Source organism: Cydia pomonella, chromosome 13 (genome assembly GCF_033807575.1).
Source record: "Cydia pomonella isolate Wapato2018A chromosome 13, ilCydPomo1, whole genome shotgun sequence".
In the NCBI taxonomy this organism is placed as follows: domain Eukaryota; kingdom Metazoa; phylum Arthropoda; class Insecta; order Lepidoptera; family Tortricidae; genus Cydia; species Cydia pomonella.
In genome coordinates this window covers 18,637,715-18,651,570 of record NC_084715.1, presented here as the reverse complement: position 1 = coordinate 18,651,570, position 13,856 = coordinate 18,637,715, and the positions used below count along the sequence as shown (strand labels likewise).

Sequence of the window (13,856 nt, the reverse complement as noted above, 5' to 3'; positions counted from 1 at the left end):
TGTAAAAAGTATTACATATAAGTAGTCAGAATATTTAAAAAAGGATCCGGACGAACTTAATCAATGAGGATGAGTATGAGTATGACTAATTAAAGTCATACTCATACTGATACTACATAATGAGTATGCACTTACTTACTCCGTTGGCTCAGCGACCCAAAATGAGACTTGGCCTCCGACACAAGACAGCGCCATTTTTCTCGGTCCTGTGCGACCTCTCGCCAATTGTCGACTCGAAGCTCGCGCAGATCCGTCTCCACCATGTCGCTCCAGCTATACCTAGGGCGTCCGATAGGACGTCCTCCTGCTAGGCGACCCAGGTACGCTCTTTTTACGTTCCGATCTATAGTATAGTATCTCCACATGCGACGCTATAAAAATACCCGTGTTCCACCCCAAAACCTAAATGTAGGAGATATAGTGTACAAAGGCGTGTCCAAATTTAAATACTTAGGCTGCACCGTTACTGATACCAACAATCGTGACGAGGACATAAAGATTAGGATCCAGAATACATTGCGATGCAGTGCAGCCCTTCACAAGGTGTTAGTGTCCAAGCTTCTAAGCAGACGCACCAAGATTCGAATCTATAAGACCGTGATTCGCCCAATCCTAACCTACGGATGCGAAGCATGGACACTAACACTCAAGGAAGAAAACATGCTGCTAGTTGCCGAGAGGAAAATCCTCCGTAAAATATTGGGCCCCAAACGAAGACCGGATGGAAGTTGGACAGTCCTTAAGAACCGTGAGATTGAAGACCTAGTGGCTGAACCTAACATCATGGGAGAAAGTAAAGCCCACAGACTCCGTTGGTTGGGCCACCTTGAGAGAATGGACGAAGATCGGAACGTAAAAAGAGCGTAATGAGTATGACTTAATTTTAAAGTTAACAACGACTCCATAGCTCGGTTTAGTCTTACCGTGCTAAAAATACCCCGAAGCCTGATAATGATGATAATAAAATTACTTTTGTTTGTGTATATTTGAAAACTGCACGTTGACAACGATCATTTTATATCAGCATATGTCATAAAAGACAACTAATTTATGTTTAACCCGTATTCAAATCGTGGATACTTTATTCACTAAATGCTTCTATGACCGTTTTTTGGGAAAAAGTGCTTATATCTTCGTATGTCCCCTACCCTCTTTAACTAACCAGCTACAGTTAATTAGTTGCTAGTTACGTCATCTGTGAGCTCTAATCAGATTTCAGCTTGTCGTTAGTATGAGAGCACTAAAAGGGATTACCTTAAAACTACTCCACTACTATTTAAAAAGCAATTTAGACCTTAAACTTATGAAGATAAAGTTGCTTTTAGAATGTGAAGCGTAGTTGGTTGCTCTGAAAAGGTTAGTTAAATAAATTATTCACGGTTGATATCTTCGTGTTGCTCGGGATTTGCTGATAAAATGGCTTGAAATTGAAACCTTATTTATTTATTTTCTTAGATCATAAGGTTAAAACGCGATGGCATTATAGATGAGAAAAGGTTTTTTCGGTATCAAGTAATATCTTAGTACCTACTATGATTACTATGCATTGTGTAATAGGTAAAATTGTGTAAACTTATTTACCACTTGCAAAGTAATGACAATTGGTGGCGTTGGCGTTCCATCAGAGACACACAATTCGGTTGTATTTACAAACAAACATTTAAAAAATTTACCGGCCTATCTGGGCTATCTGTAGCGTAGATAACATTTTTGTATATATTGTGTTAGGTTGGCTGTACATTTTTTACTAATAAAACATTTCATGAATCAATATCACTTCGTTGTATATTCAATATGCATATGCATCTGCCATATCACCTGCTGCAACCCTATGACCTTCCTGTTTAATTCCTAACGTCAAGTTCATTATTGCGTGAGAGCATTGTTCCGTGAACTTGTTCCAACTTGCACAATACATCTCCAATAGAAACGACGTGTTTAAAATAGAAAAGCCATATTTCTTACGTCCACTCGTAGTTGCATTGGTCTCTTGAGAATGCAAATCCAACCTTGCCTTTTAAGAATAAAGTTTGTTTTACAGTACACGTCGAGTTGCTTTAAGCTAGAAGTTACAATACAACCATTGGAGCTTGCGTGTTCTCATCGTAAGCAAAGCAACTTTGTATACTTGATATTCAGTTTATTTTTGAATAAACTAGTTGCTCTAAGCTTAATAATATAGTAAGTATGATATTTGTAGACTAAATTGTTTATGACGCGTTGAATTATATGGTAAACTGTTAATAAACTTTATCTATGCTTAAATTTATTATAACTATCATAAACTGCGAATGACTAAATTGATTACGTGAAACCGGAAACTAGAGGCGTATTCTGATTGTAATAAAAAATTTATTATGAATTTGATCTGAATATGTTATTTATTACTTATTTGTTTTATTAGAGATTATATCCATAAAATCCAGATTAAATTCATAGGCATTTTTTTTTTATACTACGTCGGTGGTAAACAAGCATACGGCCTGCCTGATGGTAAGCAGTCTCCGTAGCCTATGTACACCTGCAACTCCAGAGGAGTTTCATGCGCGTTGCCGACCCTAACCCCACTCCCCTCGTTGAGCTCTGGCAACCTTACTCACCGGCAGGAACACAACACTATGAGTAGGGTCAAGTGTTATTTGGCTGCGGTTTTCTGTAAGGTGGAGGTACTTCCCCAGTTGGGCTCTGCTCTAGATCTGGAATGACATCTGCTGTGCTGTGCCCTACCACACAAGGCGAGATGACATTCACATTGCCCATACCTCTCTTTTAGACGTAGTTTAAGGACATACCCGGGTCCAAGCATCTGGTTATTTAAAAAACGTGAGTGAAGACTCACCGGGTTCACCTAATCGTAATCAAACAAAATATTGACTCTCTTTCATCTTAAAATTAAATACAGTATCGATGTATATTTACTTCTATCGTTTCGGAAATCCGTTGATCAGCGAAAAGCGTGCAACTAGCGATAAGTTAGTATTTTATTTTCTCTTAGAAAAGTGCTCACCGACAATGTTAGTAAAACTTAGCAGCCAGCGCGCTACGTGCTACGCTTGTAGCCGATAGCGCAATGTAGTAGGGAATGAAAATCGGTTATAACCGTAACCGAAATAACCGATTATTTTGACAAGACTTCATGATAACCGATTATTGGAAACTCGAATAATCGGTTATTTTCTGTTTATTTATGACTTAAATTCTTCTAATGACTACAAAGTCCTGCCTTTTTGGCTTTGACTATAATTTTTGTCATTGGTGTACTTAAATAATTATTTATGAAATATTTTGATTGAATATTGTATCACGTCCAAAGTCATATTTTCACTTTTACTGTATATTTTGTGTTTTATTAAAAAACGAAGACATACTCACATTCCCTAATACCAAAGAGAATTTGAAATAGAGGTGTATTGTCAAATGAATGAATGAAATGAATGAAAATCATTTATTTCGAGCTAAAAACTCATGTCAAAGTAAATTTTGTAGACACAGTAAATTTACTGCCATCATTCGACACATGATTAAAACTTTTAAAACGCCATTTGACTTTGATCCTCATTGTTTCACTGATATGTGTTAAATAACAAATAGTGGCGCCATCTACTAGCCAAAGGTATGACGGCATCTTTTCGAGCAATGGCGCCATACTTTTGGCCTATGCCATGCTCTAGTAGATGGCGCCACTTTTTGATATGTTACAAATTTAACACATACCTATTAGTGAAAGAATAAGGATACATTAAACACTGTATTAACATATTTTCTTTGTCCACAGACATTTGACCACCACTGCCCCTGGGTGAACAACTGCATAGGGCGCCGTAACTATAGGTTCTTCTTCTTCTTCCTAATATCGCTCTCCATACACATGCTGAGCATATTCGGACTCAGTCTGTACTTCATCATGAACAACAACGGCCGCACTTTGACCGAAGTCGAGCCTATTGTGTCGTATCCTTTTTGAAGTAGTGAAGTGTGTGTGTGGCTTAAAGGGTAAATCGTGTGATTCAGTAAAATTACACTCAACCCAACACCCATCAACACCCAATACCCGTCAAGAGACATCAGGTTTTACGGTAAAAAAAATCATTATGGTGCTAAAATCGTTGTTGTATGTGTCTATGTTCCCCAACTAAAAATATATTTAATCCTTTTCGGTCAGGTTTGTCTTAATCTGATGTTAGCGTCTTGGAGAAATCGAGAAAATTCTCAAAATATTACTCATACATAGTCATTTTCATAGTGATTTGGATCACCTTTTGCTAAAGAGGAACTGCAGATGAAGACATTAAAATGATCAACGGAACTCAATCATGAAACACTGTATCTTGGCAGTGTTTGGCTAATTATTAGACGTTACATTTCCATAAATAGAAATTTAGAAATAAACATCCAACCATGGATATCATATCAATGAAAAATATCCTCTCTATGAAATAAATATAGTCATTTAAGTCTTGTATTTTAATACCATTTTTTTAGGATCACTGTCCCAAATTAAGTAAGAGACGTTCTGTTTTGGTTTGTCTTGTCAAAGATTGTTAGTATAGTATTTTTTTTTATGAACCAGTTACAACCTTAACGCACAGCCAGAATGGTGATAATGGGCGTGATAGCCCTCCTAGCGATCCCGATATTCGGGCTGACAGGGTTCCACATGGTGCTGGTGTCGCGAGGCCGCACCACCAACGAGCAGGTCACGGGCAAGTTCACCGGCGGCTACAACCCCTTCTCGAAGGGCTGCTGGTACAACTGCTGCTATACGCAGTTCGGCCCGCAATATCCTAGGTAAGACACCTTTTGCTACTAAATGACCTAACCCTTCATGCCAATAAAGATCTGACAGATTGAGAAGTCTGGTAATTTAAAAAAGAATCAGTCAGTAGCAGAAAGAAGGCGTAATAATGAGCGTGATAATGATAAGCCCTTCTGGCGATCCCGATAATCGGGCTGACAGGGTTCTACATTGCGCTGGTGCCACCAGTTCACCCGTTTCCTTGAAGGGATGCCTGGTATAACTGCTTGGCGCAGCATGGCCATCAATATCCTAGCTGAATTACAATACTATTATAGTAAGGATAGAAGACGGATAAATAGGAAGATATAAGGAAATAAGGAAGGAAGATACAAGTAATGTGATACAAACATTTTATGCTTATCGGTGGGAGATTTGAGATGTAGACTTGTAGACTTTAGAAAAATATCTTGGGTACGTTGAAAGAAGCACCGATACCGCGTGTGGCATATAAAAAGTAAATATTTATAAAATCGACGTATGAGGTGTGTATAACGTCGTTGCGCTTGCGAATTCCGCTATGTAATCTTTAGAAATTTTGAGAGTTCCCTGAGTATCATATATAAAAATCAAGATTGAGAATATAAGTAAAGTTACGATATTTTTTTGACAGTTTTAAAGCATCTGGTAATAGTTATCGCCGACAGAAATGGTCTGCCAATGTTGATTATCAATTTTTAACAATGTTTTCTAAAGCATACATAAAAATCAGCCATGAGAATATTGAGAAAAGATTGTAGTATTGGTGGGACCAATATAGCAATTATACAGACATTAAAAATACATACTAACACTATATTATCCCATACATTTTATTCATGAGACAATAAGTAAGGTCTGGCGGCTCTGGGATCTTGGACTACTAGTATTCTGAAACTTGAGATCGACTGAAACAAAAGAATTCAGAGGTCCACAATACCTAAATAAGAGAAAAGACAAAGAAAAATATAAGCGCGTCACGTCTAACAATAACGCCGCTCTCGTCTATTTATAGATTTTAATGAAAACTGAGATTCCATTTTGTATTATTTCCCGCCTCTGCAACGCTGAAAATTTAATCTGTCATATTAAATGACCCTTTTCATAAAGGTTAAAACAATTTTCTCGCAAAGAAAACAAAATGGTTGGCTATTTTTAATTATCACAATTAGGCGGTTATGACACTGGATGCGATTCGCACGTCGCTCCGATGTGCGAGCGGGATGTCGCTATAATACGCGCATAGCGTCTTCTCGCTCAAATATCGAAGCGACGTGAGAATCGCATTCAGTGGATAACCGCATTAGGTGCGAACCCGAGATTTCCTTGGCAATTAGGTTAATTAATCCTTGGTGGGGGATGCCCTTTTATCTTTGTAACGGGCGGAAAATGCTTATTGTCCAGTTTTACGGATGCCTGGGTAGCTGAGATTGATGAGTGGGTCATGGCTTAGAAAAAGTCAACAGCAAATTTCGAATTTCGAAAACCTGATATCGGTTAGGCGTTAGCAGCTTAATTTTTGAAATCACTATATTGTTAAACAGTCACATTACTTATAGATCTCTAGAACTGTGTCGTATGCATAATTATTAGATGGCAGTCATTCTGATCCTTCTATCACTGCAAAACGGCTCTACCTTACAGTCAGGAAACATTGGGTTTCTTGAAGCCGTGGAACACCAGTACAAACTGCGATCTAATAAATGTGCAATATCTGGGAGACAGACCGAGCTTTGCTCGGAAAACATATAAAAACTTAAAAACCGGCCAAGAGCATGTCGGGCCACGCTCAGTGTAGGGTTCCGTAGTTACTCTTCCGTCACAATAAGCTAAACTGGAGCTTAAAGTAGGTATAGTAAATTGTTAACCAAGGGATGAAACGGTACCTTTCACCCGAGTTAAACAAATAGGCAAATTTGCATAATCAGTACCTAATTAAAGTAAGTTTTTTACTATGAAGGAAAAACTTTTTGCGATAACTCAAAAACAGCTAAACTGATCATGTTCGCTATAGTTTTCATTTAATGTCTTTCTTAAGTTCTACTTCCACGATTTTTTTCATATTTTTTGGACCTATGGTTCAAAAGTTAGAGGGGGGGGGGGGGGGGACACATTTATTTTTTCTTTCGGAGCGATTGTCTCCGAATATATTCACTTTATCAAAAAATGTTTCTTGGAAACCCCTATTACTTTTGAAATACCTTTCCAACGATACCCCACACTCCAGGGTTGAAGCGAAAAAAAATTTCACCGTCACTTTACGTGTAGGGGAGGTACCCTAAAAAATTTAAATTTTTAGATTTTATTGTACGACTTTGTCGGCTTTATTGATTTATATATTCATGCCAAATTTCAGCTTTCTAGCACTAACGACCACGGAGCAAAGCCTCGGACAGACAGACAGACAGACAGACAGACGGACATGGCGAAACTATAAGGGTTCCTAGTTGACTACGGAACCCTAAAAATGAGCGTTTTCCCAGAGATAAGACCTAGCTAGATCGTTTTTTCGCCCCCGAAAACCCCCATATAGCAAATTTCATCGAAATTGTTAGAGTATATGTCGATCCTAATAACTTAATTTAAGCTTAGTAATGCACCATTGAAATTAACGGAGTTTAAAAAACCGGACATGTACGAGTCAGGCTTGCCCACCGAGGGTTCCGTATAAATTATCTTTTTATTTTACATACTCAGCAAATAGTAGTGACTGAACGATTAAATGAATATTATTTAAGTGCACGATATTTGAGCTAAATACAACGTGTTAGTCAATATTGCAGTTGGTTGTTGAACTTGCTATCAGTATGAAAAAAATGACATTTACAGTACATATGGGGCTACTTTATAGCACTAGTGCGAGAAGTAGCATATTACGTTACTGTGTCGAACATTTAAAGGGCCATATGTACTGTAAAACGTTGTACGATACATGTGCGAATAGGTAATTCGCAACTCGTGTCGATTTAAAACACTCCCTTCGGTCGTGTTTTAATTTATATATATCGCCACTCGTTTCGAATTTCCTATTTTTCGCACTTGTATCGTAATGTACTATTATATCAAAATCCCGCCGTCATTACTCGATCTCGATGCTCCCCTTTCCTTGTAAATAATGTATCGAAAATCCTTTGTCTATCTCTGTTGGCGTCATATTTAGCGCTTAATAAGATCGATGACAGAGAGATGATTAAGAGAGTTACGATAGATTTTAAAATTTTCGAACAACATTCTATTTGTGACTCACGTTATGCCTTAATTCATCCTCCCGAGTTCCAGAGTCCATAGTTTTTGAATTTCGAACCTTCTGTTAGTCAATAAAAGTTGAAAATAAATATTTGAATGTGTCTGTTCTTTGTACATATCGTTGTAAACAGGACCTTACAAAGTAACCAGAAAATTAATGTATTTTTATATATAAGAATTATATAAAAAAACCGTTTTTTTTTGTCAAATTAATCCAAGCAGGTGGATCAACGATCACGTCCACGTTTTATTTTGTATCATGTATTTTTATTTTTTTACACGCATTAATAACTTGTTTCAGCCAATTGGTTGAACCCGAAACCAAGTTCATGCAAGCGTTTTGTCGCCAAAGAAAACTACTTATCGCTCGCCGTTACTATAAGAAGGAAGTAAAATTACCCTTAGTTGATGAAAAGTATGTTAATTTCATTTAGTCTGTCGGCACCATGCAGTTAAATTCCCATTTTAGCGTTGAAGTACTTATCTTAAATATTTGTTGAAGTTATCATAATTATTATATATTGCATTATGTTTTTGCTGACAATATTTCATCATCATGTAACAGGTCAGTGGCAGACATGGTAAAGGTATCAGTAGTCAAAAAAAAGTAACAAAAAAAACATAAGTAGGTATTAGTAGATCAGGGGTCTATAATTTGTTCGACCACAGGGTTGCTTACTACCAAGCCTCCGCTTACTTTTCGCCTCCCTATCAAAGAGGGAAAGTATGTTTGTTTCACTTACAACCGCCAAAAGACCGGCATGCTTCTCTGTCCAAAACCGTTTCTGACCAGTCGACGGCGCCGAGTTGGCTAAGGTCTTTTTGCACTTCGTCCCTCCACCATACCCTTTTTTTTTTTTTTTTTTCTAGGGGGAAAATGCATTCCGCATACCACCCGGGTGCGGGGGGTGACCCGAGTGGTTATGTGGGACTCCCGTCTAGGCTAATGAGGCCCACGGTATACCCACTAAAAACCCCCCATATGCCACCTCGCCGCCTTATTGGTGGGGTTACGGGAACACTTGCGTACTCATCCGCGACCCCACCGGCGGCAGCCGCCCGCGAGCGGCTCCTTCGCGGATGCCCGAAGGCCCTTCACGCGAGGCGCGCCAGATGGTTCGACGCGCCTTCCTCCTCGGCCTCCGTCCTGCAGTGTAGCGGACCCCCCCGAGCCCGCCACAAGGAGGCCACGGGCGCCAGAAAACTCCCCAGCGCCCGGCGGCAGATGAGGTCCATGGTTCTGCCGCAAACCACAACTCGGCTGCAGAGGACAGGGAGAACGGCACACCGTAACACCGACACTCCTCTTCCTCTGCAGCCCCACCAACGCCGCTACAGCGGAACGGCCCCGCCAAGGTCGCAGGCAGAGTGGCGCATCGTGATACCATCACGCCTCTTCCCCTGCGATCCCACCTCGGCCGTCGAGGATAGGGAGAACGGCTAACCGCAATACCGACACTCCTCTTCCTCGACGGTCCCCCTCCAACGCGTCACAAGCGGGCTTATCAAGCCCACTTGGAGCGTCCTCCTCGGGCCAGCCAGCACCTCAAACAGGCCGGCCCTGGTTGCCTCTTCGCTTCACCGTGGGAGACCAAGCCACGGCTACTAAGCCCCTCCACCACGACAAGGTGGGCAACCCTCGGGGGGCCCTCCACCATACCCTGCAGTTAAAGTTCCAATTTTATAGTTCTAGTACCGGCCGTAAGTAGGCCGGCAGTAAATAGTTGAAGTAAAAGTACTTATCATATTCTCAAATGTTTCTACATCATTTTTTCACAGTAATAGTATTTATATAGAGTCTGTGCGGAAAGAGATGTCGTGAAATATATGTGAAGCATTACATTCTACGTCCCCTCACGTTCTGCACAGACTAGTAGTGTTTCTACGTGAATTTAAACACAAATTAAAATATTTTCTGAAAATAATTAAATTTGTTTTGATACTTCTAATAGTATTTTTTTGTTCTTATGTATGAGGGATGTAATTGTTGTAATATGTAGTTCAATGACAATATGAAGACACCATCAGCATTGGTATCTTATATACAGTTCGTCGATCGTTGTTCAGAAGTAAGACTGTTACAGAAGCGCATGTCAATTACTATATAGTTACTTATTATTTCTCAGTAGTGAATGACGTGACACGTAGCACACGAGTAACTTAGAATCCGACATTAATGATAGAGGTCACATTGGTTCGGTTTCGACGGATGGACAGTATGGACACCTACTAGAGTTAGGGTCGTTTGCACCAAACCGTCTGTCACCGTTGAGGGAAGAATAGCTTTGCGATCCAACCCGACATTACCCGTACATTTTTGTTGAAATTTCCATCTCGGGAAAATACGGTTTCCACTAACTAAATCTTAACAAATCACTTTGATTTTGATATCGATCGCTTCAGCATAATATATTCTAGGTTTATAGGTTACGCTTTAAAAAAATACATAAGTAGTTTTTATAAAATGTTATTTAAACCGTTTTTAATGTATTTCATATGTCTATGTCTCACGTTCCACATCACAGTATAAAAATCGTTTCACAAATTGGTCAGAATTATTTTCGTTGTCTTGATTTTGACCCCAAAAAATGATACGGAAATGATGCGGTAATTTAGTTTTTAATTTTTCACATTGTAAATGTAATTTACAGTTAAAAAGACATGCAATTGCACTCGTCTTTTTAGGGTTCCGTAGTCAAAGGGAGGGTCCCTTTATATTACTAAGACTTCGCTGTCCGTCCGTCCGTCTGTCACCATCAGGCTGTATCTCACGAACCATGATAGTTCGTTCGTTGCCGCTATAACAACAAATAGGTTTGACGACCGGTTTGGCCGACGACCGGTTTGGCCTAGTGGGTAGTGACCCTGCCTACGAAGCTGATGGTCCCGGGTTCAAATCCTGGTAAGGGCATTTATTCGTGTGATGAGCATGGATATTTGTTCCTGAGTCATGGGTGTTTTCTATGTATTTAAGTATTTATAAATATTTATATATTATATGTATCGTTGTCTAAGTACCCTCAACACAAGCCTTATTGAGCTTACTGTGGGACTTAGTCAATTTGTGTAATAATGTCCTATAATAATGTCCTATAATATTTATAGGTACTAAAAAGTACGGGACCCTCGGTGGACGAGTCCGCACTTCTCCGGGTTTATTTATTTAATAAAATATAGAAATACAAGCGTGACGGAATGGTCCAAAACAAGACAACAGAAAGTATTTCGACCCAATCACCAAGTCTGCCTAGGCAACTAGGCATATCATGATATCACGCTTCAACAGCGTTAAGTTAATGCACTATTCAACCACATCGTGCACCGTCTACTATTTATGTTCGTCGGCAGGTAATGTAGCTACAGCCTTGTTGTGGCTACTACAATATTAAAGGAATCGATTTTCCGCGCTACACATACTAATGACAAACCAGGTGGAATTGTGTTGATAATCATTTTCCTACAGTCCAGCCCATGTACAGTCGCCATCAGATAGATCGGAGCGACCGAGGTGCTCAAAAATATCAGAACACGCACTCTAACGCGTTCATAATAGAGGCGAGTTTAGATATTTGTGAGCACCTTGGCCGCTCCGATATATCTGATGGCGACTGTACAGCAGGCAAGTGCATACGTACCTTGTGAATGAATTCCGTTCATAAAGTGAAATAGCTCCAATAAAAACAATGAAACATAAACATTCAAAACTTCTGCATGTGATATTCAAAAATATTTTAAAGCCGTTAAATTCCGGTCTCTTGCAATCACTAAAATTCGTTTTTTAGCATTAGACAAAAGGTAAACAATCTTGACGTGTCTTTTTATTGAAAATTATTAAAAAGGCGGTTTAAAAAAAATTGTTTATAACACTTATTATGAAAGCAAAATAATCGTTTTATGATTAGACGGGTCCACACGGAGCGAGCATACGCGCGAAGCAATTTCCTCACGCACAATACGGCCAGTGTATAGACGTGACGTGGCGCGCGCCGCCTCGGCCGAGGCACGTCTACACTGGCCGGTTTGTGCGTCAGGAAATTGCCTCGCTCTGTGTGGACCCGGCTATTTATAATTTTTACATATTTCCCAAGACTTATTTTTCAAAGGTGTTTTTTAATAAACCAAGATTTTTAATAAAAATAAATCAAGATCGCTTACCTTCTTTATAATGATAAAAAACCGAACTATATATAATCTAGACTACATTTAATATATATTTTATCGTGTACCCATAGTACGCGCTTTGCTTCGTTGCGGTAGGTCAATTTGTGTAACGTCTCCAAATATTTAAGTTATTTTTCAAATTCAGAAGGCTTACCGCAAAACCAGAAAATCTAAATCGGATAGACGGCTCTGCCGCATAGTCGCCGTGTGAACGATTTTAAAAGTTGCCCTACAACGGTATTCGATAAAATCCCGTATAAAGAAAAAAGAATCCCGGTCCTGGGCTAGTCTCATCTCGGCAGGGTGTTCATCCTCACACCCTAGAACCTAAATGGTCGCGTACTGTGCGGAAGAGGAATTTCCTCCCGCGAACGCTTCTGCTGTGGAATGAGCTTCCTGCCGAGGTTTTCCCGAGGGGCTACAGTATGGGGCTCTTCAAAAAAGGAGTGTACAGGTTTTTAAAGGGTCGGCAACGCGCATGTAATGCCTCTGGTGTTGCAGGCGCCCATAGGCTACGGTGACTGCTTACCATCAGGCGGGCCGTATGCTTGTTTGCCACCGTCTTGGTATAAAAAAAAAGTCTCATCCAGATGTGTCCCGCGATTTTTCGTATGTCGTCCACCCAATGCTCATACTATTTTTGGTAAACCCGTTCACCCGCTCCGTACAACCGCGCCTAGCGGATGCCCTTAGTATTTTTCTATAATACTGACTTGAAAAGAATGTAATTTGTAGAAGTTATATATGTGCCTTCCCACTGGTTTTCAATCGTGACGATTCGGTTGAGTGAAGGCCTGGCAAAGGTCGGCGGGGATTGGAATTGGACTTCTATACCTAGTATACATATTGCTCCCTATACAATAAGTGATACAACCTATTCTCACATAATCTGTTTTCTCATTACACCCTGACATACCATCTGATAATCTGATTATTTCTTCAGAGAGATAATAAATGATGTCATGATGTGTCACAATAAAGTAAGGACGCCAAGCACGAAGAATTTAAAAAGCGGCCAAGTGCGAGTCGGACTCGCCCATGAAGGGTTCCGTACCATTTATGACGTATTAAAAAAAACTACTTACTAGATCTCGTTCAAACCAATTTTCGGTGGAAGTTTGCATGGTACTTTGGAAGTGTCTCTCGCGCAAACTATTCAGTTTAGAAAAAAATGATATTAGGAACCTAAATATCATTTTTGAAGACCTATCCATAGATACCCCACACGTATGGGTTTGATGTAAAAAATTTTTTTTTTAAATTTTATTACGTATTAAAAAAAACTACTTACTAGATCTCGTTCAAACCAATTTTTGGTGGAAGTTTGCATGGTAATGTATATCATATATTTTTTTAGATTTTGCATTCTGTTATTTTAGAAGTTACAGGGGGGGGGGGGACATTTTACCACTTTGGAAGCGTCTCTCGCGCAAACTATTCAGTTTAGAAAAAAATGATATTAGAAACCTCAATATCATTTTTAAAGACCTATCCATGGATACCCCACACGTATGGGTTTGATGAAAAAAGATTTTTTGAGTTTCAGTTCTAAGTATGGGGAACCCCCAAAATTTATTGTTTTCTATCTTTGTGTAAAAATCTTAATGCGGTTCATAGAATACATCTACTTATCAAGTTTGAACAGTATAGCTCTTATAGTTTCGGAAAAAAGTGG

The 13,856-nt window shown here is 39.4% G+C and overlaps 1 protein-coding gene across 1 annotated transcript in view; it reads left to right on the top strand.

Annotated features, from left to right (window-relative positions):
• LOC133524488 (palmitoyltransferase ZDHHC8) overlaps positions 1 to 13,856 on the top strand; it is a 55,859-nt gene that overhangs the window by 20,866 nt on the left and 21,137 nt on the right. The window contains exons 4-5 of the mRNA XM_061860545.1: positions 3,776 to 3,951; positions 4,594 to 4,788. Of these exons, the coding sequence (XP_061716529.1) occupies positions 3,776 to 3,951; positions 4,594 to 4,788 (371 nt within the window). The remainder of the gene's footprint in view (positions 1 to 3,775; positions 3,952 to 4,593; positions 4,789 to 13,856) is intronic.